This window comes from Somniosus microcephalus, unplaced genomic scaffold, assembly GCF_052327205.1.
Source record: "Somniosus microcephalus isolate GS21.2 unplaced genomic scaffold, FLI_Smic_1.0 unresolved_chr2, whole genome shotgun sequence".
In the NCBI taxonomy this organism is placed as follows: Eukaryota; Metazoa; Chordata; class Chondrichthyes; order Squaliformes; family Somniosidae; genus Somniosus; species Somniosus microcephalus.
In genome coordinates this window covers 51,299,106-51,326,534 of record NW_028225180.1, presented here as the reverse complement: position 1 = coordinate 51,326,534, position 27,429 = coordinate 51,299,106, and the positions used below count along the sequence as shown (strand labels likewise).

General features: G+C 44.3%; 1 protein-coding gene across 1 annotated transcript; it reads right to left on the bottom strand.

Moving 5' to 3' along the window:
* Window positions 1-912: 912 nt before the first annotated feature.
* Window positions 913-25,414, bottom strand: LOC147092630 (putative G protein-coupled receptor 139). Its single transcript, XM_085975654.1, has 4 exons — window positions 25,396-25,414; window positions 21,422-21,600; window positions 2,195-2,247; window positions 913-1,908 (listed from the first exon to the last, which is right to left on the bottom strand). The coding sequence occupies exons 1-4, from the start codon at window positions 25,412-25,414 to the stop codon at window positions 927-929; spliced, it is 1,233 nt and encodes a 410-aa protein (XP_085831780.1). The 3' UTR covers window positions 913-926.
* Window positions 25,415-27,429: the final 2,015 nt, after the last annotated feature.

The following is a 27,429-nucleotide window of genomic DNA, read 5'->3' as shown; positions in this document are numbered from 1 at the left end:
GACTTATATCTTTCGACGAGTCGTGCCAAGGTGACTTTCGTTAAGAAGGGACGTGATAGCATTGATAGAATGAGAGAGTTTGCATTAGTTCAGGATCAAGACCTAACTGCCATAGATAAAGGAATAAACGGAAGTGATTTAGAACTGCGAGCAGGATAAGCCTCTTTACATGGAGAGTTGCGAGGCTGTGGAATTCGCAGAGGGAGAAATTACGTCCATTTCAAATTTAAATTGTATATATCAATGAATAAAAATAGGTTGATGGGATGTTGAGATCAGGGGGTTTAAGGTGAATGGAACTATTTTCTCGGGTGCAGTGTAAACGCGGACACGAACTCTTTGGCTAAAATGATCTGTTCCCCTGTTATCAATTCTACAACATTTCGATGACCAGTTTGGGATTTAAGTAAACATCTGTGAACAAAGATGTCTAACGTCACATTGACGAGTCAAGTTCCTACTGTCTCCATCATGAGACACTGATCAGGAGACAGGCCCCGTTCTATTGGTCCAGGAGACAATGTGGGGAGGAGTCTGATGGGGAGACCAGCGCCTGCAACATTCACACCAACATTACAGAATTACAGAAAACCACGATTGTATCACATAGGTTCTACATTAAAGTAACCTTTAACTATTAATTATACTGGGGCGTCTCATTCCAGTAACTACGGTGTAAGCAGGTTAACGCTGACGCCCACATGTTCTACTCCACTGCTGAAGCTCAGTCATAACTGTTTTCTTTGGATCTTGAGCGGGAAGTGCGCTGTTTTAGCGGGTATCGATTATGTTCACCAGGGGAAAGCAGCAGACATCAAACACAAGACACAAAAGTGAAGTAACTGTTCTTTGATGCCTTTCAATTTTCACTACAGCAAACCGTTGTATTTGCTGTCTAGTTTGGACCAGAAATTTTGTTTTATTGTTTATTTTTTGCAAATAAATGTCCAAGGAGTTTTCATCAGCTGCTTCAGCTCTTCCCTGAATTTAGTTTGTGTAGCTGCATAAATGCACGTATTTGTACAGGAACTCAAATACATGAGCATATATCCGGTTTCAGTGGCAATATAGGCAGGGGCTGCATAATTTCCTTTGTAATGCACGGTGCTTATCAGACTGGTAGTTAAAACAGATACGACAGCTGTCAGCCACAACAATATAAAACTGCCCGATACAGAGAACAGTAAAATGATCGATTTCCTTCGGCTCTCTATCTCTGGATCGCTCTGATTCTCACTGCTTTGACCCCGGAGTCCCCTGCGGGCTCGACTGGCCACTAAAATACGTCTGGCTGTCAAACAATTAAACAGTAATATCAAAGCATAACTAAGCCAAGAAAAACAAATGCTACGTAACCAGGAAAACGCCACACCTACAGGCGATGAAATAAACTCCGCTCTGGAGCGGCAACCCCAGTGAACATTGTTAATTATTCGCTCAGGTTCAAATGCAAACCAATAGAGGAGGCTCTGTAAACAGATCAGGACAGAGATCGTTGTTATAACCGCGGCCGCAGTTCTCACTGTGCAATACTTGAATTTAAACTTCTTACAACATATAGCTACAAATCGGTCAAATGTGAACGAGACTGTAAACCACACCGACAGATAGAGGGCGACACATTGCAGGTATATAATGATCTTACAGACAGCAGTTAACGACAGGAATGTATGTGGAAAGTAATAACGTAAAATGCGGTTCACTAATAAATTGACGATCATGACCAGTAGATCTGCTGTTGCCATGGCCACCATGTAGACAGAGATACATTTGGAAAGGCCGCAGTTTCCTCTGGAGAGAATCACGATTGTCAGTAGGTTCGCTATAAGAAGGAGCAACAAGAGGTCAGTAACGGGGTCATTCAGATAAATCTCACAGATTATTGTGGGGAAATGTTCAGATGTGTCCCTATTCAGCGTTAAGCACACGGATTTTTTAATTAACATAGGCGATGGTGAAGACACTTTATTTAAAGGAATGAAATCACTGAACATTCAATATCGAGGGACTGAAAACCGGCCGTCCGTCCAGCAAACTTCAGTCAAGTATTAAATATAATTACACGGCAATTAATGGAAAGATACATTTCAAATAAAATATTCAACTCCGATAAAAAAAAAGCGTTCAAATTATACTCAAACGCTGCCGAGAGGAGGGGAGCTCCTTCCTGAGTGGAATTTATTTCGTAAAATACCTTTCAAAATATCCTGTTGGGTGAAGGTTTCTGCAGTCCGAGTTATTATCAACCTAATGTAGACAGGGAACAACGGCTAAATTACTTGTTTACTATGGGCACTGAGCAACACATTCTTTATTGAGCTATGTGCTGTTGGAGAGGCCGGGGAATCAGCCTCGCCCTCCCTCAGTATAGGGAGGAACATTGAGCGCCCGGTGCCCGCGATCCAGCGACCGGAACAGCGCCTCAGCGGTCGCGCGGGCGACTGGGATTGCCGCTGATTTTCACCGACTGATCCCTGTGAATAAATGACTCTGCAATGTGGACATTCTCGGAATCTGTTACATTAACACTGAGATAGTCAACAGGTATTAGGCAACAGCATACATTGACTTACCGGGAATGCCAAATGCTGCGAGGATATGGTAGTAAATGTCCCGTATCTGTAGAATTATTGGCCGTACCATTGTTTTGAAGATTTGTGTGAATTCTGCGCTGCTTTACGGTTCCGACTGGAGTGTTTCTGAGATCTGTAAATGCTCCCCCTTTATAGATCAATCGGTGCCCCGGTGGGACAATCCGGTTACACAATAATTGGCTTTAGTTACAGTCACTTAACAAACAAGGAGCGACTTTCAACTTCAGTGCGCCCGGGCCGCCAATGGAGAAATTGAACAGCTCAGTCCATGAAACTCCGTCCATTAACATCAATTAACGGAAAGTAATCCCAGAGGGACTGCACTCTGCGCGTGTCCAATAAACCCTGAAGGACAAAGCAAACATTCCCCCGGACACTGCGTTGATTTCTTGGAGCCTCATCTTAATTTGGTGAAATCGTCACTCATCCATTGTCTAATTAAAATGTGTTTTTTACTGTGATGATGAACGATGTTGAATCGGCTCTAACATTACTGATGGTGACGCTACTCCAACATTAATGGTAATGACTCTACTCTATCATTATATGTGGTGAACCTACTCTAACATTACTGGTGGTGACCCTACTCTAACATTAATTGTGCTGGCCCTACTCTAACTTTAGTGGTGGTGACTCTACTCTATCATTATTGTTGGTCACTCTACTCTATCATTACTGTTGGTGACTCTACTCTAACATCACTGGTGGTGCCCTTGCTCTAACATTACTGGTGAAGATACTACTCTAACAAACAGGCGATGACCCTACTCTTACATTATTGGTGGTGCCTGTACACTAACATGACTGGGGGAGACCTGACTCAAACATTACTTGTGGTGACTCTACTTTAACATGACTGGGGTGACCCTACTCTAACATTAATGGCTATGCCCCTACTGTTACATTCCTGCTGGTGACTCTACGATCATATTACTGGTGCTTACATGGCTCTAATATTACTGTAGTAGACCCTAATCACAATTATTCCAGGTGATCCGATTCTAATATTGCTGGTAGTGACTCTTCTCAAATGTTAATCGGTGGTGAATCATCGCTACCATTACTGCTTCTGACGTTTTTTTTATTTGCTCACGGGATGTTGATGTGCTAAGTCAAGGCCAAATGTTATTGCCCATCCCTAATGCCCTTGAGAATTTGGTGGTGAACCGCCTTCTTAAACCGCTGCTGTCCATTTGTTGAAAGTCCTCCCACAGTGCTGCTAGGGTGGGATTTCCAGGATCTTGACCGAACGACGACGAAGAAACGGCGATATAATTCCAAGTCTGAATAGTGTGTAACTTGGAGTGGCACTGGCAGGTGGTTCTTTTCACAATGCGCCTGCTATCCTTGTCCTTCCAGGCGACAGAGTTTGCATGTTTGGGAGGGGCTGTTGAAGAAACTTTGTGAGTTGCTGCAGTACATGGTACATACTGCAGTTACAGTGCACCGGTGGTGGACGGAGTGAATGGTTAAAGTGGTAAATCGGTGCCAATCAAGCGGGCTGCTTTGTCCTGGATGGTGTTGAGCTTCTGGAGTGGCGAGTATTCCATCACACTCCTGCCTTGAAAATGGGAGAAAGAATTTGCGGAGTCAGGAGGTGGGAGACTCGCCGCAGAACACCCGATCTCTGACCTGTTCTTGCAGCCACATTAATTATTTGGCTCCTCATGTTAATTTTCTGGTCATTGGTGTCTCCTACGATGTTTGTGGTGGGAGTTTCGACAATGGTAATGCCGTTGACTTTCAAGGGGAGGTGTTTACACTCACTCTTTTTGGATTTTTTCATTTCCTGGCATATATCTGTCAGCAGTATTTCTTGCCATCTTTCAGCCCAAGCCTGCAAGTTATCCTGCTCTCGCTGCATGTGGGCTTCATTATCCCAAGAACTATGAATAGAATGGAACATTCTGTAATCAGCAGCAAACCTCCGAACTCTTCTGTTCATATGATGGCCGGATGTTCAATGATGAAACTGCTGCTGATGGTTGGGTCTTGAACACTGCCCTGAGGAAATACTTCAGCGATGTTCTGTGGCTGATATGACTGACCTGCAACAATCTTCCTTTTTGCTAGGGATGACTCCAGCCAGATAATTCTTTTCCCCCTGAAACCCATTTACATCAATTTTACCAGGGCTACTGGATGTCACACTCGGCCAAATGCTGTTTGATGTCCGGGGCAATCATCGTTACCTCACCTCTGGAATTCTGATCCTTTGTCCATGTTTGGAATAAGCTGTAATGAGATCTGGAGCCATGTTAACGTGGTGGAAACCAAACTGAGCATCCATGATCAGGTTATTGATCATTAAGGGACACTTGATAGCAATGGCGACTACACCTTCCATCACTTTGTTGGTAATTGAGAGTAATGTGATGAGGCGTTAATTGGCCGAATTTGATTTGTCCTGATTATTGTTGACAGGTCACTCCGGGGTAATTTTTCACTATATCGGTAGATGCCAATGTTGTAGTTGTACTGAAAGAGCTTGGCTAGAAGTGCAGCTGGATCTGGAGCACAAATCTGCAGCACCACAGCCCGGAGGCTGTCGGGCCACAGCCTTTGCCGTATCCAATGCGCTCAGTCATTTCTTGATGTCACATGGAGTGAATCGAATTGGATGAAACTGACATTGGCCCAGAAATTCGGGTCGGCGGCTTCCCGCGGGTGCGAGCCTCCGACCTGCACTTACCCTGCGCGCCAGCCATTGAGCTGTGGGCCCGAGTGGAATTCCGATCCGGGGCCTGGTCCAGCTGCCGTTCGACAGTGCTTGGTATCCCAGGGGCGCAGTTGGTTCAATGCGTCCCCTGGGATCACGTGAGCCATGGAGAGCCAATCGGAGCAGGGAATGCTCCATTCATAAGATTGAGAGGAAGAGCTGTCAAAACTTACAAATACCTCAGCCCAAAAATAGCACTAAATCTTCAAATAAATGTTTTTAAAAATTCACATTTTTAAATAAACTAAAAATTACATGAAATAACTATTTTAAATAATAATTTAAATTTTTGAAAAAAATAATTTTATTTTCTAACGGGGCTAAAAATAAACTTACCTTGCTTTAAAGTATATAAAAATAACAAACCTGTGGAAAAAAATGTTTTAATTTTAATTAATTCACCACTTACCTTGTAAAAAGCAGGCCTGACGCCGGCTTTTTACATTCCTAACTTCTGGAGACCTATCCTCCCAGGAAAACCTGCAAAAAAAACCTAAGTTTGATGTGCACGTGCAGCCTCTCCCGTGCACGCATTCGACCTCTGACCCCCTTTGTTCAGGGGAACAGAAGTGCCCGTTTCCCGCGCATGCGCAGTGCAAGTAGGAAACCGGCACTTCCATTGGGCTTACAGGTGAGTACCCCGTGCGTACTCACCCATGGAGACACCAATTTCTGGGCTATTGTGAAGGTGCCGATCTCAGGAGCAGGCCGAGATGTTTCATCCACTCGGCAATACTGGCTGAAGAAGGTTGCAAAGGCCCTGGCTTGATGGTAACAGCACAATGAGGGATATGCTGTGCCATGAGTTTACAGATTCAGGTGTAATTCAATGCTGCTGCAGCTGATGGCCACGCGCCTCACCGAGCCCAGCTTGAAGCTGCTAGGTCTTATCTGATTCTATCCCATTTAGCACGGGATTCCATCTCCACAAGGACTGTGCGCTGGTCACTGCTATCAGTGCTATAATGGTCAGATGCATCTGCAACAGGTAGATGGTGAGGACGAGGTCAAGTAGTTTTTACTCTCATGATTGTTCTCTCACCACCAGCCAAAAGCCCAGTCCGGCAGCTAGCGTCCAAGGCTCCTCTATCACCATCCGTGGGTATGTGCTGTCCCACCAGTAGGAGAAACCTCCAAGATGTGCCAACAGCGTGGTATACAGTCGTGAAGTTGCGGCACTGGGAATACTCTACATTGACTTCGGCCCTCATGAAGTCTCATGCCATCAAGCCAAACATGGGCAAGCAAACCTCATGCTAATTACCACATACCAGCCTCCATCAGTGACGAAGAAGTGCTCTTTCATGTTGAACACCATTGGAAGAAACACTAAAGGTAGCAAGGGCACAGAATGTTCTCTGAGATGCGGACCTAAATGTCCAAAATCAAAACTGGCTCAGTAGCACCTCTACTGACCGAATTGGCCGACTCCAGAAGGGAATAGGGAAGGCAGTGGCGTAGTGGTTATGTCACTAGATTAGTTAAGCCAGAGGCTCAGTCAAATGCTCTGAGGATTTGGTTCAAATCCCACCATGGCAGCTGGTGGAATTTATAATTCAATTCAATTTAATTCTGGAATTAAATGTTAGTCTTAGTAATGGCGTCCATGATACCAGTGTCGATTGTTGCAAAAACCCATCTGGTTCACTAATGTCCTTTAGGGAAGGAAATCTGCCGTCCTTACCTGGTCTGGACTACATGTGACCCCAGACCAATAGCAATGTGGTTGACTCTTAATGCCCTCTGAAATGGCCTAGCAAGCCACTCAATTGTAATCAACTGCTACGAAAAACAATAAGAATAAAACTGAACGGACCACCTGGCATCAACCTCAGCACCGGAAACGACAATGGCAAACCCAGCCCTGTCGACCCTGCAAAGTCCTCCTTTCCAACATCTGGGGGCTTGTGCCATAATTGGGAGAGCTGTCCCACAGACTAGTCAAGCAACAGCCTGACATAGTCATAATTACCGAATCATACCTTACAACCAATGTCCCAGACATCACCATCCCTGGGTATGTCCAGACCCACCAGAGGTGGTGGCACCATGGTATACAGTCGGGATAGAGTAGCCCTGGGAGTCCTCAACATTGACTCAGGACCCCAGGAGGATCTCATGATATCAAGTCAAACATGGGCAAGGAAACCTCCTACCGACCTCCCTCAGCTGATGAATCAATACTCCTTCATGTTGAACACCAATTGGAAGAAGCACTGAGAGTTGCAAGGGCACAAAATGTCCTCTGGTAGGGGGACTTCAATGTCCATCACCAAGAGTGGCTCGGTAGCACCGAGATGGCCGAGTCCTAAAGGACATAGCTGCCAGACTGGGTCCGCAACAGATGGTGAGGGAGAAACCTATTTGATCTCGTCCTCACCAATCTACCTGTTGCAGATGCATCTCTCCATGACAGCATTGGTGGAAGTGACCACCGCACAGTTCTTGTGGAGACGAAGTCCCGTCTTCATTTTAAGGATACCCTCCACTGTGGTGTGTGGCACTACCACCGTGCTAAATGGGACAGATTTTGAACAGATCTGGCAACTCAAAACTGGGCATCCTTGAGGCGCTGTGGGGCAGCAGCAGAATTGAATTCAACCACAATCTGCAACCTCATGGCCCGGCATATCCCTCACTCTACCATTACCATCAAGCCGGGAGATCAACCCTGGTTTAATGAAGAGTGCAGAAGAGCATGCTGGAACAGCACCAGGCATACCAAAAAATGAGGTGTCAACCTGGTGAGGCTACAACACAGGACTACTTGCATGCCAAACAACGGAAGCAAAATGCGATAGACAGAGCTAAGTGATCTCACAACCATCGGATCAAATCAAAGCTCTGCAGTCCTGCCACATCCAGTCATGAGTGGTGGTGGACAATTAAACAGTTAACAGGAGGAGGAGGCTCCAAAAATATCCCCATCCTCAATGATGGTGAAGCCCAGCATGTGAGTGCAAAAGACAAGGCTGAAGCATTTGCAACTATCTTCAGCCAGAAGTGCCGAGTGGATGATGCATCTCGGCCTCCTCCTGAGGTCCCCAGCATCACAGATGCCAGTCTTCAGCCCATTCAATTCACTCCACGTGAGGTCAAGAAACGGCTGAAGACACTGGATTCTGCAAAGGCTATGGGCCCTGACAACATTCCGGCAATAGTACTGAAGACTTGTGCTCCAGAACTAGCTGCGCCCCTAGCCAAGCTGTTCCAGTACAGCTACAACACTGGTTTCTACCGGCAATGTGGAAAATTGCTCTAGTGTGTCCTGACTACAAAAAGCAGCACAAATCCGACCCGGTCAATTACCGTCCCATCAGTCTACTCTCAATCATCAGCAAAGTGAAGGAAGGTGTCATCGATAGTGCTATCAAGCAGCACTTACTCAACAATAACCTGCTAACTGACGCCCAGTTTGGGTTCCGCCAGGGCCACTCAGCTCCTGACCTCATTACAGACTTGGTCCAAACATGGACAAAAGAGCTGAACTGAAGAGGTGAGGTGAGAGTGACTGCCCTTGACATCAAGGCAGCATCTGATCGAGTGTGGCATCAAGGAGCCCTAGCAAAACTGAAGTCAATGGGAATCAAGGGGAAAACTTTCCATTGGTTGGAATCATACCTAGCACAAAGGAAAAGTTGGCTGTGGTTGTTGGAGGTCATTCATCTCAATCACATGACATCACTGCAGGAGTTCCTCAAGGCAGTGTCCTAGGCCCAGCCATCTTCAGCTGTTTCATCAATGACCTTCCCTCCATCATAAGGTCAGAAGTGGGGATGTTCGCTGATGATTGCACACTGTTCAGCACCATTCGAGACTCGTCAGATACTGAGGCAGTCCGTGTCCATATGCAGCAAGACCTGGACAACATTCAGACTTGGGCTGACAAGTGGCTAGTAACATTCGCACCACACAAGTGCCAGGCAATGACCATCTCCAACAAGCGAGACTCTAACCATCTCCCCTTGACTTTCAATGGCATTACCATCGCTGAATCCCCCACTATCAACATCCTGGGGGGGTTACGATTGATCAGAAACTGAACTGGACCAGCCATATAAATACTGTGGCTACAAGAGCAGGCCAGAGGCTGGGAATTCTGCATCGAATGTCTCACCTCCTGACTCCCCAAAGCCTTTCCACCATCTACAAGGCACAAGTCAGGAGTGTGATGGAATACTCTCCACTTGCCTGGATGAGTGCAGCTCCAACAACACTCAAGAAGCTCAACACCATTCAGGATAAAGCAGCCCGCTTGATTGGCACTCCATCCACCTTCAACATTCACTCCCTCCACCACCGGCGCACTGTGGCTGCATCTATCATCTGTGTACCACTGTGTACCATCTACAAGATGCACTGCAGCAAATCGCCAAAGCCCCTTCAACAGCACCTTCCAAACCCGCGACCTCTACCACTTAGAAGGACAAGGGCAGCAGACGCATGGGAACATTACCACCTACAAGTTCCCCTCCAAGCCACACACAATCCTGACCTCGACCTGTATCGCCGTTCCATCACTGTCGCTGAGCCAAAATCCTGTAGCTCCCTTCTTAACAGCATTGTGGGTGTACCTACACCATATGGACTGCAGCTGTTCAAGAAGGCGGCTCACCACTATCTTCTCAAGGGCAATTAGGGATGGGCACTAAATGCAGGCCTAGCCAGCCAGCGACGCCCACATCCCATCAATGAATAACAATAGTTGCTAGACTGAGCTTGGGGCAGTTGGTGAGAGAAACAACACGAGGGAAAACTTACTTGACCTCGTCCACTGCAATCTACTTGCCGCAGATGCATCTGTCCATGACAGTACATTTAGGAGAGGCCACTGCACAGTGCTTGTTGAGATGAAGTGCCGTCTATACACTGCGGAGAACCTCCAATGTGTTGTGTGGCACGACCACCTTGCTAAATGATTCAGAACAGAATTAGCAGCTCAAAACTTAGCTTCTACTAGACACCGTGGGCCATCAGCAGCCACAAAATTGGATAAGACCACAATCTGTAAAGCCATGGTGCAAGATTATCATGCATTAATTGGATTTTAGAATATTGATTTAATATCTTATAATAATCAATATCTATAATCATAGAAACACAGAATATTTACAGCACAGAAAGAGGCCATTCGGCCGGTCGAGCCCGTGCTGGCTCTGTGCAGGTGCACTTGAGCTAGTCCCACTTCCCCACCCTTTCTTCGTAGCCCTGCATTTTTTTCTTCAGGTATTTATCCAATTCCCTTTTGAAAGCCCCGATGGAGTCTGCCACCACCAGCCTTTCAGGCAATGCATTCCATGTCCTGACCACTCGCTGCATAAAAAATATTTCTCATGTCGCTTTTGGTTCTTTTCCCAATCACCTTAAATCTGTGTCTCCTGGTTCATTTACCCTTTCGCCAATGGGAACAGTTTCTCTCTATCTACTCCGTCTAAACCCCTCATGATTTTGAATATATCTATCAAATCTACTTTCAACCTTCTCTGCTCTAAGGGGAATAACCCCGGTGTTTCTAGTCTATCCACATAACTGGAGTCCCTCATCCCTGGAATCATTCTCGGAATTATTTTCTGCAACATCTCTAAGGCCGTCACATTCTTGCTAAAGTGTGGCACCCAGAATTGGACACAATACTCCAGCTCATGCTGAACCAGAGTTTTATAAACTTTCATTATAACTTCTTTGGTCTTTTACTCTATGCCTCTATTTATGAAGCCCAGGATACCGAATGTTTCATTAACCGCTTTCTCAAACTGCCCTGCCACCTTTAACTATTTGAGCACCTACACCTTCAGGTCTCGCTATTCATGCGCCCACTTTAGAATTGTACACTTTAGTTTATATTGCCTCTTCTCGTTCTTCCTACGAAAATGTAACACTTCACACTTTTCTGCGTTAAATTTCATCTGCCACGTGTCTGCCCATTTCACCAGCCTGCCTATGTCTTCTTCAAGTCTATCACTATCCTCCCCACTGTTCACTATACTTGCAAGTTTTGTGTCATCTGCAAAATTTGAAATGGTTCCCTGTAAACCCAAGCCCAAGTCATTAATATATATCAAGATAAGCAGTGGTCCTTGTACAGACCTCTGGGGAACACCACTCTATAACTGCCTCCACTCCAATCATCTGTAATGAGGTTGTAATCGTGTGTATGAATTAAATGTAGAAATCTGTTATCATCATTTTTATGTAATGGTAACCTGAATTATATATATGTAATCATTTTGCATATAATTAAAATTATGTACTTATGCTGTAAGCTTATGGGTGCGAAAGAGAATTGTTATAGCCAAATAGGGAGGTTGTGGGCCTAATCCTGACTTGTGACCTGCAGATATTTTAAAGCTGAGATTTTTGTTAACCAAAGGTATTAAGGGACCTGGAGCAACGAAATGCCAAAGGAGTTAGGTCGCAGAGCTCATTGAATGTCAAAAAGGATCACGGAGTTAAATGGCCTGCCCAGTTACCATTCTCATTGTCAGCTGCTCAGAAGACGAATGTGGAGAAGAGAATCGCGATTTTTACAGCAGCGCCCGAGCAGGGACTTGAACCCGGGATTTTCCTCATATACGTCTGATGCTCTACCGGGCTGAGCTATCCGGGCTTTGGTTGGCCAAAAGTCATAAAAGGACCTTCAGTGGCTGCCGTGCAGCATTGCACCCTTTACAAATTCAATGGCCCAGAAATTCAGGTCGGGGGCTTCCCGCGGGTGCAAGCCCTCGACCTGCACTTACCTTGCGCGCAGGCAGTTGAGCTCTGGGCTCCCGTGGAATTCTGCTCTGGGGCCTGGCCCAGCTGCCGGTGCGCTGTGCTTGCGCAGTCCCCGGGGCATAGTTAGTGCGATGCGTCCCCTGGGATCACGTGAGCCATGGGCAGCTAATCGGAGGAGGGAAAAGCCCATTCATAAGATTGACAGAAGGACCTGTCAAAACTTATAAATACTACGGGCCCCAAAATAGCAGTAAACCTTCAAATACATTTTTTTTTTAAATCACAATTTTTGAATAAACTATGAATTACATTAAATAACTATTTTGAACAATAGTTTACATTTTTGAAAAAAATTATTTTATACTCTAACGGGGCTAAAAATAAACTTATCTTGCTTTAAAGTATTTAAAAATAATAAACCTGTGGAAAAAAATGTTTTAATTTTAATTAATTGACCACTTACCTTGTAAAAAGCAGGCCTGCTTTTTAAATGTGTAAATCCTGCAGGCTTAACCTCACATGAAAATCTGCAAAAAAAATCTGAGTTCAAAGCGCACGCGCAGCCTCCCCTGCACGCGCATTCCACCTACCCCGTTCAGAAGATCGGAAGTGCCAGTTTCCCACGCATGTGCAGTGCATGCAGGAAACCGGTACTTCCATTCAGCCTATGGGTGAGTACCCCGTGCGTAGTCATCCGTAGAGACCCGAATTTCTGGGCCAATATTAATATTCTTTTCCAGTAATCCAGCCTGGATTGCGCATTTCTCTCACAAATCCAGAATGGCTGCCTCAAACTGGCTTCATTTCAGAAATATTCTCCCTCCCACAAATGACAGGCTCGTTAGCAGCAGTCAGATGTGAGAAGTGCGGTCCTTCAGATATCTGTATTGGATCTGAAACTTTTTACCATATTTATTATTGACCTGGATGGAGCAGTAGATCGCTGTAGATCAAAATTTGAAGATCGCACTAAGTTAGGAAGCACGGTAATAGAGCAAATGGGAACGGGACGTAACCAAAGGGACAGAGACAGACTAAGTAAGGTGACAACATTATGTCAAATCGAGTTCACTGAGCACAAGTGTGACCCCATCCACTTTGGAACCAAATAAGATAGTTCGGAGTATTTTCTAAATAATGGGAAGCTATTAGCTGTCGAGGAGCAAAGAGGTTTGTGAGTCCCAGTTCGCAAATCATTATCAGCTAGTAGACACGGAGCAACAGGCATTGATGAAGTCCCACATAAGGGACTGTTAGGTAAAGTTGAATCTCGTGGAGTTGAAGGTATATTTTTGTCCTGGTTGGGAAATTTGTTGAGCGACAGGAGACACAGTGTACGGATAATGGGCAGGTACGTTAATTTGCAGGATATGACTAGTGGTATCCCTGAGAGATCTATTTTGGGGCCTCAGCGATTCACCATTTTTATTAAAGATGGGATTGAGAGGGATTGAGAGACACATATCCAACTTTGACGATTTCACAAAGATAGGCGGCATTTAATCAGTTTAGATGCAAGCAAGAAGTTAGAACAGATATTAATAGATTAAGTGAATGGGCAAAACTGTGGCAAGTTCATTAAATATTAGCAAGCATGAGGTCATCCACTTCAGCACTAAAAAAGAGAGATGAGAATACATTCTAAACGGTGAAGAGTTGGAACCAGTGGCTGTCCATTGAGACTTAAGTACTTGTACATTTATCATTAAATTGTACAGAAAAGAATCAAAAAGGCTAACTGAATGATGGTACTTATATCGACAGGATTACAATATATGGAGAAGAAATTAAACTACAGCTATACAAAGCACTGGTTAGACAACAGCTGGAGTGCGGTGTACAATTCTGGACAGAACTCCTTATGAAGGTAGTATTAGGTTTAAAGAGTGAAGTGTAGATTTACCAGAATGATACAAGGGATAAATTAAAAGGGAAGATTGTAATCACTGGAATTTAGAAACTTAAGGGGTGATTTGATTGAAGTATTCACTATATTAAGGGGAACTGATAGGGTAGCTAGAGTGAAGCTATTCACGATAATTGGCGAGTCTAGGACTAGGTGACACAGCCTAAACATTAGATGCAAGGCTGTCAGGAGTGAAGTTAGGAAAGATTTCAACATGGAATTGGGTGGTACAAATTTGTAACTCACTTCCACCAACAGCAGTTAATGTTGGGTCAATTGTCAATATTAAACCTGAGATTGATAATTTTTTGTTAACCAAAGGTATTAAGGAAACTGGATCAAACAGAGTTAGGTCACATAATAACATAAGAAAATAAGAAGCAGGAGCAGGAGTAGGCCATACAGCCCCTCGGGCCTGCTCCGCCACTGGATTACTACCAGTGCCACGTGCTAGTAAGAGTACAGAGAACAGGATAGTTAGGCTAAATACGTGGCTTGAGCAGTGGTGTAAGAGGGAGGGTTTTAAATTTTTGAGGCATTGGAACCAGTTTTGTGGTAGGTGTGACCTATACAAAAGGGACGGTCTACACCTGTGCAGAGATGAAACTGATGTTCTCGGGGTAATTTTTGATAAAGCAGTTCGGGAGCATTTAAACTAGTATGGCAGGGGGCTAGAAACCTATGTAGTGAAATAGAGGAAAGTGAAAGGCAGACAGAAATAAATGGTAAAAGGGTGAGGAACAAAAAACAAAGGGCCAAACTAATTCATAAAAAATGTGAGCATAAAAAAAGCCTGAGGGTTTTATACCTTAATGCGAGAAGCATCAGGAACAAGGTAGATGAATTAGCTGTGGAAATAGAGGTTAATAATTATGATCTAATTGGGATTACGGAAACATGGTTGCAGGGTGAGCAGGGCTGGGAGCTTAACATACAGGGGTATTCAGTATTTAGGAAGGATCGACAAAAAAGAAAGGGAGGAGGGGTAGCATTGCTAGTAAAAGAGGGGATAAATGCAATTGAAAAGAAGGATATTAACTCAGTTAATACAGAATCTATATGGGTGGAGCTAAGAAATAGCGAGGGGCGAAAAACATTAATAGGAGTGGTATATAGGCCTCCAAATAGTAAAATAGAGGTTAGGGAGGGCATCACGAGGGAAATTAGAGAAGCGTGCAATAAGAGCACAGCTGTCATCATAGGTGACTTTAACTTACATATAGATTGGACTAGCCTAATCAGTAAAAATAATGAGGAGGAGGAATTCCTTGAGTGTTTAAGGGATGGTTATCTGGATCAATATGTCGAGGAACCAACTCGGGAACAGGCTATATTGGACTGGGTACTGTGCAATGAGAAGGGACTAATCAGTAATCTTGTTGTACGGGGACCCTTGGGTCAGAGCGATCATAACATGATCGATTTCTCACTCGAAATGGAGAGCGAAGAAATTGACTCAGAGACTAAGGTCCTGAATTTAAACAAGGGGAATTATGATGCCATGAGACGGGAACTGAGTAGGTCTGATTGGACAACATTCCTGGGAGGACTGGAGGTAGATAAACAATGGCAAACATTTAAAGATAGAATGACAAAATTGCAAAAATTGTTTATACCAATCTGGCATAAAAGGAAATCTAAAAAGGTGACTCAACCGTGGATAACAGGGGAAATTAGAGACAGCATAAAATCCAAAGATAGGGCGTATAAAATAGCCAAAAAAAGCGCCAGAGCGGAAGATTGGGAACAGTTTAAGATAGAGCAAAGGAGGGCAAAGGGCATGATCAAGAGGGGCAAAATAGCTTACGAAAACAAGCTGGCGGAAAATATAAAAACTAACTCCAAAAGCTTTTATAAATATATCAAAAGGAAAAGACTGGTGAAAACCAAAGTTGGTCCATTGCAGTCAGATACGGGGGAATATATAATGGGAAATAAGGAAATGGCAGATCAACTAAATGCATACTTTGGGTCAGTCTTTACGAAGGAAGACACAAAAAACCTCCCTGGGATATCGGGAAAAATAGGGACATTGGCAAAGGAGGAACTGACGCAAATCAATATCTCTAAGGATATGGTGTTAAGGAAGCTAAAGGGATTGAAGGTGAACAAATCCCCAGGGCCTGATAACATGCATCCTAGGGTACTGAAGGAGGTGGCCCTAGAGATAGCGGATGCACTAAGGATGATTTTTCAGAATTCATTAGACTCGGGAACAGTGCCGATGGATTGGAGGGTAGCTAACGTTACCCCACTATTCAAAAAGGGGGGTAGGGAAAAAGCAGGTAATTACAGACCTGTAAGCCTTACATCAGTTGTGGGCAAAATGCTGGAGTCCATCATTAAGGATGAAATAGCGGAGCACTTAGCAAATGGGGACAGGATAGGACAGAGTCAACATGGATTTACAAAGGGTAAATCGTGCTTGACTAATCTATTGGAATTTTTTGAGGGAGTAACTGGTAGAATAGATGGGGGAGAGCCAGTAGATGTGGTGTACCTGGACTTCCAAAAGGCCTTCGATAAGGTCCCACATAAAAGATTAGCATGGAAAATTGAGGCTCATGGGATAAAGGGGAAAGTATTGGCGTGGATAGGGAACTGGCTGTCAGATAGAAAACAGAGAGTTGGAATAAACGGCTCATTTTCTGAATGGCAGGCAGTAACAAGTGGGGTACCACAGGGATCTGTCCTGGGCCCCCAGCTGTTCACAATTTACATTAATGACCTGGATCAGGGAGTCGGATGCAGCATTTCCAAATTTGCAGACGACACTAAACTAGGAGGGGGGGTGGGCTCAGAGGAAGAGACCAGGAAGCTCCAGAGCGATTTGGACAGACTGGGCGATTGGGCGGATAAATGGCAGATGCACTATAATGTGGACAAGTGCGAAGTTATCCACCTTGGGTGCAGGAACGGGAGGGCAAATTATTATTTAAATGGCAATAGATTGGGAGAGGGGGAAGTACAGAGAGACCTGGGTGTTCTTGTACACCAGTCACTGAAGGCGAGCATGCAGGTGCAACAGGCGGTCAAGAAGGCAAACGGTATGCTGGCCTTCATAGCAAAAGGGTTAGAATACAGGAACAGGGATACCTTGCTGCAGCTGTACAGGGCACTGGTGAGACCACACCTCGAGTACTGTGTACAGTTTTGGTCGCCTCATCTGAGGAAGGATGTTCTTGCCATGGAGGGGGTGCAGCGGCGATTCACCAGGCTGATACCAGGAATGGCGGGAATGACCTATGAGGAGAGACTATGTAGTTTAGGGATGTACACACTGGAGTTTAGAAGATTGAGAGGGGACCTCATAGAAGTGTATAAAATTCTGACAGGTCTAGACAGACTGGATGCAGAAGGAATGTTTCCCTTGGCGGGTGAGAACAGAACTAGAGGACATAATTTAAGGATAAGGGCTAAACCATTTAGGACAGAGATGAGGGGGAATTTCTTCACTCAGAGAGTGGTGAACCTGTGGAACTCATTGCCACAGAGGGCAGTGTACGCCAGCTCATTAAATATATTTAAGAGGGAATTAGATATATTTCTACGGGCAAAAGGGGTTAAGGGTTACGGAGAGAAGGCGGGGACGGGATACTGAATTAAAGGATCAGCCATGATCTCATCGAATGGCGGAGCAGGCACGAAGGGCCGAATGGCCTACTCCTGCTCCTATCTTCTATGTATCTATGTATCTATGTAATAGGATCATGGCTGATCCAAACCTAGACTCACGTCCACTTCCCTGCCCGCTCCCCGTAACCCCTAATTCCCTTATCAGCTAGGAAACTGTCTGTCTCTGAGGTAGCACATTCCATAGATTTAGTACCCTCTGAGTGAAGAAGTTTCTCCTCATCTCAGTTTTGGAAGGGCAGCCCCTTATTCTAAGATTATGCCCCCTAGTTCTAGTCTCACCCATCAGTGGAGACATCCTCACCGCATCCACCCGATCAAGCCCCCTCACAATCTTATATGTTTTGATAAAATCGCCTCTCATTCTTCTGAATTCCAATGAGTAGAGGCCCAACCTACTCAACCTTTCCTCATAAGTCAACCCCCTCATCTCCAGAATCAACCGAGTGAACCTTCTCTGAACAGCCTCGAGAGCAAGTATATATTTTCTTAAATATGGAAACCAAAACTCTACGCAGTATTCCAGGTGTGGCCTCACCAGTACCCTGTATAACTGAAGCAAGACTTCCCTGCTTTTATACTCCATCCGCCTTGCAATAAAAGCCAAGATTCCATTGGCCTTCCTGATCACCTGCTGTACCTTAATACTAAACTTCTGTATTTCATGCACCAGGACCCCCAGATCCCTTTGCACTGTAGCACTTTGCAGTTTCTCTCCATTTAGATAATAACTTGCTCTTTGATTTTTTCTGCCAAAGTGCATAACCTCACACTTTCCAACATTATATTCCATCTGCCAAATTTCTGCCCACTCACTTAGCCTGTCTATGTCCTTTTGCAGGTTTTTTATGTCCTCCTCACTCACTGCTTTCCCTCCCATCTTTGTATCGTCGGCAAACTTGGATATGTTGCACTCGGTCCCTTCCTCCAAATTGTTAATATAGATTGTAAAGAGTTGGGGTCCCAGCACTGACCCCTGTGGAACACCACTAGTCACTGATTGCCAACCTGAGAATGAACCATTTATCCCAACTCTCTGTTTTCTGTTAGATAGCCAATCTTCCACCCATGCCAGTATATTACCCCCAATCCCATGATTTTTTATCTTGTGCAGTAATCTTCTGTGTGGCACCTTGTCAAATGCCTTTTGGAAGTCCAAATACACCACATCCACTGGTTCCACTTTATCCACCCTGTTAGTTACGTCCTCAAAGAATTCGAGCAAATTTGTCAAACATGACTTCCCCTTCATAAAACCATGCTGACTCTGTCCGATTAAATTATGCTTATCCAAATGTCCTGTCACTGCTTCCTTAATAATGGACTCCAACATTTTACCAACCACAGATGTTAGGTTAACTGGTTTATAGTTTCCAAACTTTTGTCTACGTCCCTTTTTAAAAAAGGACTGATACGAAATATTTGTTCAGCGTTTTTGCCATCTCTATATGCCCCACCACTAATTTCCCGGTCTCGTCCTCTGAGGGACCAACATTCACTTTAGCCACCCTTTTATTTATATATAACTGTAGAAACTCTTGCTATCTCTTTTTATATTTTTTGCTAGTTTACTTTCATAATCTATCTTTCCTTTCTTAATTATTCTTTTAGTTATTCTTTGCTGGCTTTTAAATGCTTCCCAATCTTCTATCCTCCCACTAGAGTTGGCTACTTTATATGCCCTTGTTTTCAGTCGGATACTATCCTTTATTACTTTACTTAGCCACGGATGGCTGTCTTTTCTTTTATGCCCATTTTTCCTCAGTGGAATATATTTTTCTTGAAAGTTGTGAAATAACTCCTTGAATGTACACCACTGCTCATGTATACCATCTTAGACCTTAATCTATTTTCCCAGTCCACTTTAGTCAACTCTGCTCTCATACCTTCATAGTCTCCTTTAATTAAGCTTAGTACGCTGGTTTGAGATCCAACTCTCTCACCCTCCAACTGAATTTGGAATTCAACCATGTTATGGTCACTCATTCGAAGGGGATCCTTTACTAGGACATTTTTTATTAATCCTGTCTCATTACACAGGACCAGATCCAAGACTGCCTGCCCCCTGGTTGGTTCAGTAACATACTGCTCAAGGAACCCATCCCTAATGCACGCTATGAACTCTTCCCCAAGGCTTCCCTGCCCAATTTGATTTGTCCAGTCAATATGAAAGTTAAAATCCCCCATGATTATAGCTGTTCCCTTATTACAAGCCCCAACTATTTCCTGATTTATACTCCGACCAACAGATTTGCAACTGTTAGGAGGCCTATAGACTACGCCCACTACTGACTTTTTCCCCTTATTATTCCTTATCTCCACCCAAACTGTTTCACTATCCTGATCCTTCGACCCAATATCATTTCTCACTATTGCAGTGATTCCATCCTTTATTAACATAGCCACTCCACCTCCCTTTCCTTCCTGTCTGTCCTTCCTAATTATCAAATACCCCTGGATGTTTAGTTTCCAGTCATGGTCAACTTGCAGCCATGTTTATGTAATGGCCACCAGATCATACCCATGTGTAGTTATTTGTACCGTCAACTCGTCTATTTTGTTACGAATGCTGCGTGCATTCAGATAAAGAACTTTATAATATGTTTTGTGACAATTTATTCCTGCTTTTAACACCTTTACTACTTTAACTTTATCTTTATACATTCTGTCCCTTCCTGACACGCTCTGGTCTTTAATTCCCCACTGCTACCTTGCTCTATTGCCTTCTCCGATGATACTTATATTTTTTGCTCTCTTGAAACCTCCCCCCCACTAAATAGTTTAAAGCCCTCTCTGCAGCCCTAGTTATTCGCTTCGCCAGGATTCTGGTTCCAGCACTGGCCAAGTGAAGTCCATTCCAATGGAACAGCTCTCTCCTGTCCCAGTACTGGTGCCAGTGTCCCAAGAAGCAAAACCCATTTCTCCCACACCAGTCTTTGAGCCACGCATTTAACTCTCTGATTTTATTTACCCTAGCCAAATTTGCTCGTGGCTCAGGTAATAATCCAGAGATTAGTACCCTTGTGGTTCTGTTTTTTTAATTTGGCCCCTAGCTGCGCATACTCCCTCAGCAGAACCTCTTTCCTTGCCCTATCTATGCCGTTGGTACCAACATGGACCACAACAACTGGATCCTCCCCCTCCCACTCCAAGTTTCTCTCCAGCCCAGGCACCGGGCAGGCAACACAGCCTTCGGGACTCTCGCTCCTGGCTGCAAAGAACCCTATCCATCACCCTAATGATACTGTCCCCTACCAATGCAACATTTCTTTTTACTCCCCCCACTTGAATGGCCCCTCGTTCCACGGTGCTGTGGCCAGGTTGCTCATCCTCCCTGCAGCCCCTGTTCCCGTCCCCACAGGGAGTAAGAGCCTCGAACCTGTTGGCTGCGGCTCCACCAACACTACCTCCTGGATCCCCGTACCTGCCTCACTCATAGTCACACCCTCCTGTCCCTGACCACGGACTACATCTGAATTAGTTAATCTAATTGGTGTGACTACTTCCTGGAACACAGAGTCCAGGTAACTCTCCCCCTCCCTGATGAGTCACACTGTTTGAAGCTCGTACTCCAGCTCATCAGCATGGAGCCGGAGTTCCTCGAGCAGCCAACACTTACTGCAAATGTGATCACTGTGAACATCAATGGCGTCCACCAGCTCCCACATATTGCAGCAGTAACACATCACCTGCTCTGCCATTCTATGTAATTAATTACATTTATTATTATTATTCTTAAATACCCTCTGCCCCGATTCTAGATGATGAATACCACACCTCTATTTAATTGAACTTACTAACTTATAAAGGTTTAAAAGGGAAGGAGAAGCACTCACCAACCAGCTAATCACCTACCAGCTTGGCTGTGATGTCACTTTTGAGTTCTGACCTCCGTTGGAATGTTGCCTGTGGAGCCTGTTTAGGCTGCCATGCCTCGCCGCGCTGCACCGACTCGACACCTGCTGCTGCTCCCGGCTGCCTCGACTGGGCCTCGCCTTGCTGCTCTGTCTCCATGATGTTTGCTAATCCTGAGACTGGCAGGAAGAACAAGACGAAAACAGAACAAAAACAGCACCTCACACCCCACTTGCCCAAACTCTCTCACTTACCCAAACTCTCAAAGGCACTCTCATTGAATATCAAAAAGGCTCGAGGTGTTAAATTGCCTACTCCTGTTACTATTCTCATTTTTAAAGGATCAGAGCACGAATGTGGAGATGAGAATTGCGATATAAAAGCAGCGCTCAAACAGGGACTTGATTCCTGAACACTCAGACTAACAGTCTGATGCTCTACCAACTGAGATATCCGGGTTTACAAAAGAAATTTCACTGGCTGCCGTACGTCATTGCACCCTCTACAAATTCCAAGTTATTTCCAGTAATCCAGCCTATACAGCGCATTTCTCTCACAAATCCCCCTGCTAGGGCTCCCGTATACAATTCCTCAAGCCTCAGAATCGCAGATTTCATCATATCTGGCACAGAACTGGCTTATCCACCCATCGCCAGAACTGATTGGGCCACTTCAACTGCTTTTCGGCATCACTCTCCTCTGCCAACACCCAAAAATGGTACAGAATCATCCTGGAGGTCAATAATATCACAAATCTTTCTTCGCCACTACCACCCATCTCCTTAAACCTAGCTCCCTTATCCATCAAGCCAAACCTTTCCCCAGGCTCCCTTTGTCACAGCTGGGAAACCGGGTCTTTCTTGTTTCTGTCCTATTTGCTCTAAGTCCTTTATGAGAGCGTCTTGTCCATGAGAGCCATTTCTTGCTCCCTGGATACCATTCCCACGAAACGGCTAACGATTTAACTTCCTTTCCTGCATCGCAAGTAAGCTGTCATTGTAAATGGTTCCATCTCCTCAGGTGCATTTCTTCCAGGCCCTTTCAAAGCCGCCATTTTCCACCCTCCTTAAAATAAATGCCCTTGATCCCTCTGTCCCAGCCCATTACTGCCCCATCTCCAACATTCCTTTCCTCTCCAAAGTTCTTGAACACCTTGTCGCCTCTCAAATCAATTCTCATCATTCCTGAAACTCCATTTTTGACTCTCTCCAATCTGCTTTCCATGTCTGGCACAAGACCCAAATGGCACAAATCAAATTCTCAAAGGACAGCTTCTGTGACTGACCACAATGCATTACCTGTCCTTTTCTTCCTCCATCACTCCGCAGCCTTTGACACACTCGACAAAACCATTCTCCTTCAAAACCTCTCCTCCCTTGTCCGGCTCAGTTGGACTTCCCTCTGTGGAACAACCCTAACCTATCCAATTGCACCCAGAGCGCATCCTGCAATGTTTTATCCTATCATTCCCAGCACCTTCTTAATCCCCCAAGGATCGATTCTTAATCCCTCATCTGCCCTTTGGCGACATCATCCACAGACTTGGCTCACATTCTACATGTATGCCAACGATACTCAGCTCCATCTCTACAATATCTCTCTCGACCCCGGCACTGGCACTGTGCTGTCAGAAGGCTTGTCCGCCAAGTTGATGATTCGCGTTTTGACCCTGTGACTGTACTGATTTCCAGCCTTTACTTATTCTTCTTGTGAACAATTGCATGGAGCAACGACTTGGCTATAATCCCAAATCATGACTAGGGCGCACGGCAGGCTGCTGCACTGAGTGCATTGCCATGGTGATTTATGTTTATTAATCAAATGAAACAAACAGAGGGTGCAACAATAAAAGTAACATGGGGTGACATTATGAGCACCAAATTCACCGTCATTGCGTTTATCAAGCCTGCTTCTTTAGAAATATGCGAAACACCAAAGAGAACAAAAGAAGCAGTAAGTGTAAGAAGCCAGATTCAGACGGAACCCACAAACTTTTCAGCAAAACTGATGTACAAATTCTGATAATAACTTCAGTAAAGTTTCACATTTTCTTGCACTTAGAACAACCACACCTCACAACGTTTCCTCATTGAAGGGTTCAAAGGTGCTCACCTCAAGCATCACTAGGGCTTGGGCTTTTGCCCTTCAGGCCCTCGCTCTCTCCTCCCACTCCACTCTGGTTTATATCACTAAATATATCAGCAAACAAGCAATTGTTGAAAGTCAGGTGAGACCCCTCAGAGGAGAAGATTGTTAATTTGTATAGGATGATCAAAAATAGAAGAGTTTAAGAAGTACTTCGAATTGATTCGATAAAGTGAAGGGAATCAGAGAGGAGTCGAATTCTGTTGTACTTGAGGGCGAGATGAGTGATATTATGATGGGTAAAATAAATATTTTAGTTAATTAAACAAATTAAGACAAAGAGCCAGGGCCCGACGGGAAATATCCTACAATAATGGCGGATTTGTCTAAAGAAATTTCAAAGGGTACAGAAGTTATATTTTTGGGCTCTACTGAGTGTGGGTGTGTGCCAGAGGACTGGTGTGCAGCCAATGTAGTGCACAGATTAATACACGGAAAGGAAACTAATCCAGGTAACTACAGACCCATTAGCTGAACATCTGAGATAGGATAACTTTAAGAGTCTCCAATTAGGAATGAAATTACCATATATCTAAATGAAGAGTTAGTTAGTTAGAAGTAGCCTGTGCCGAATTCAAAAAGGACGATCACGCTTGACAAAGCTCAGCGAATTCTTTGATGATCTAACAGACATGGGGTTTTGAGGATAAGATTAAAGAAGTCATACAGCAATTATATAGGGCCCTGGTGAGTCCACACCTGGAGTATTGTGAACGGTTTCGGTCTCCTTACTAAGGAAGGATATACATGCAAAAGAGGGAGTGCAACAAAGGTTCACCAGACTGGATGCTGGGATTGGGGGATTGCCCTATAAGGAGAGATTGAGTCTAGGCTTAGATTCTGTAGAGTTTAGAAGAATGAGAGGTGATCTCATTGAAACATACACAATTCTTACAGGTCTTGACAGGGTAGATGCAGAGAGGATGTTTCCCCTGGCTGGGGAGTCTAGAACCAAGGGTCACAGTCTCAGGATAAGGAATCAGACATTTTTGACTGAGATGAGGAGAAATTTCTTCAGTCAGGGAGTGGTAAATCTTTGGAATGCTCCACCCCAGAGGGCTGTGGAGGCTCAGCTGTTGAGTATATTTAAGGCTGAGGTCGATAGATTTTTAAATATTAAGGGAATCAAGGGATATGGGGACAGTGCATCAAAGTGGAGATCAGGTAGAAGATCAGCCATGATCTTATTGAATGACGGAGCAGGCTCGAAGTGTCAAATGTCCTACTCCTGCTCCTTTTTCTTATGTTCTTATGGTGTATGGAATGATATATTCCCATAAACTTTACATCAGTCTTTGACAAGGTACCACATGGTAGATTACGAGAGAAGATAAAGGGTGTTGAATTAGGGGGGGGGGGCACCAAACTGACAGACAAGGCCACAGATCTGTGTGCTTGGTGGGGTGGGGGTCTTACAAACCACACCAGTCAATTTAAAGTTAGAGCCTGACACACAGGAGCTAGATTTCCATTTCATGCTGTGTAAACTGTTTGCAGTCAGACTGTAACCATCAATTTCTCTTGAACGCAATGAAAAATTATTGAACCTCAAAATTAAACATACAATAAATTACAGACTTTAGCAACGCCAATAATTAAACAGTAACTGTTACAAAGCAACCAGAGAGATTTTTATTCGAGGGACATTCCATTGGCTGCTGATGCTGAAAGTCCTGTCACATGGGCCCGCATTTTGAGGTGTTTTATCTGAGACTACGTCATCAGGAGTATGATGACATAGTCTCAGAGTACACCGTCATACCCACCTCAAGCAGGATACAATTTAGGGTTTTCCGCACATGCGCTAAATCCTGATCTTGCACTCTTACCTTGACAAATCTTCCGCATCGCCTGAGAAAAACCAATTGTTGCGCAGAGTTGGGCTGTTTGCCCACCAATACCGAGTAATTACGGAGGTGTTTATCCTGGTTGGTGAAAGCAAGTGAAGGAGCCTGTTTCACATCGTAAAAGAAGATCTGCAGTGGAAATATCAACATTATCATTTCCCCGATAACAAGACAAACAAAGGACAGCGCCGTTTGCAATCTGCTGAACTAATTTTGATTGGAAGATGATTAGTTCGCCCTTACATGTCTTCTTAACAATGCTACAAAGCAATTTTAGGAAAAAATACACTGAGAAATGATCTGTCCTTTGCAATAAAACAGGTTCATGAATAGTGGTGGAGAAAATGTAGCAAACAGACTCCTCCCTTAAAAGTAGCTGACTGCAGAGCTGTTTGAACTGATTTGATGCAGATACAGAGGACAATAATCTCATTCCTCCTGTGAGGTTTCTATGATGAATAAAGCTTTTTAGAACAAAGAACCCAGCACACAGACGTTTAGACGGGTTGAGGCTGATTTATTGATAGCAGATCTACATTGTGCAGGTTTAGGTGGAGGAGACGTTTTTACGTCGACCGAGTTTCATGTTAATTACTTGGGAAGTTGAATGAGATATTAAATAAATTGAACATCTGTCAGATTTCAGTGACCAATTCTGTCCCTTCAACTAAAAAATGAACAAGATAACAAACAATATAATGCATCAAAGCAAGGAAAAGATTTTTCTCCATTAACTCTATAAATGACATATTTTAATACTGAAAATTAACATCGAATATATGGCTGGGAATCTCTTTCGGAATTTCAGCCACATTACTTGTAGGAGGAATAAAATATTCTTGGTCTTTTAGTGAGCATCAAAACTGGAAATTGTAAACATAGGGACCAATAAATTGTGAGTTTGATGCAAAAAACAAATGCTGATTGATGAAATAAGTCCAATAGCAGTTTACTTAGAAGGTTTAAAACGGCTTCGCTCTTCCCAATAGTTAGTTGCAGGAAATTTCTGTTCATGCAGTACTGGATGTCGAACAAACTGTCTGACAGTTTAGAGACCGTGCCTATTTGGTGCAAATAATGAATCATAAAAGGGCAGCATTTCGATTGTAGCTCTTTTGGTGGAAGCAATAAACATATAAACTGTAACTTAACAAGAAACATTAAAGGAAACTTAACAACTTAACTTAAACTGTTGTTGCCGGGGGTGATGATGCACTCCGGTCCTTGCGGTGTCCACCGGTCGCAGAAAGCCTCGTGCGCGCCAGCGGACACCGCGTGCTCCATCTCCAGGGCCACCTGGGGCGAACATGGCCGTGGAAGAGAGGCTGGCAGTCAGGCCAAACGAACCCCTCGCCGCCCGTTGCCTGGACCAGTTGATGGTCACTTTGGCCAGGCCCAGCTGAAGTGCAGCCAAAAATCGAGCAGCAGGCCCTTCAAATAATGGAAGAGGGGCTGCAACCTCTCACATTTTATATAAACATGGAACTCGGGCTCCACCAGGCAGCATTTCTGTTGTATTGAGAATAGTGTGAAAAACTAATTGCAAAGCATTTCATTAGAAAAACAAATTCACAAACCTCTGCTGTATTTACAAACAATTTGGCCGTAGATAGTTCGTCCACTCACCGTGAACACAAGTATTACAGTCCTGCTGAGTCACTTTACAGTGAAATTAAAGCTAACAACTTTCCTATATCAAGTTATTGTGCAAGCACTGACTAAATCTCACTAACTCCCAATACAAAGCAGACAGTTTGTGCGCTCAATGCGAATCGCATCACTGGAGCGCTCCTTCAGTCTGGAACCAGACGAGCACGGCCAGCCCAGGGCTGGATTCAGGCAGCGATCAAAGATCTTTCTTTGCATCTCCGCTGAATTGATTCCAACTCAACCTTGATAAAAAATAAACACATTGTAAACGGTCGGAAAGCATTTCAAATCCCAGAATTCTGCAATTTCATTTGAATAATTAATCACTGAGGCAGTCTGCAGCGATAGAACTGGAATCATCAGTTA

Excerpts from the sequence above, each read along its gene's own strand:
- LOC147092630 (XM_085975654.1), bottom strand. Across the intron at positions 2,248-21,421 it reads GTGACATCACAGCCAAGCTG|GTTGATAATAACTCGGACTG; the intron begins GTAGGTGATTAG and ends TGTCTACATTAG. Across the intron at positions 1,909-2,194 it reads CCAACAGGATATTTTGAAAG|GGACACATCTGAACATTTCC; the intron begins GTATTTTACGAA and ends AACGCTGAATAG.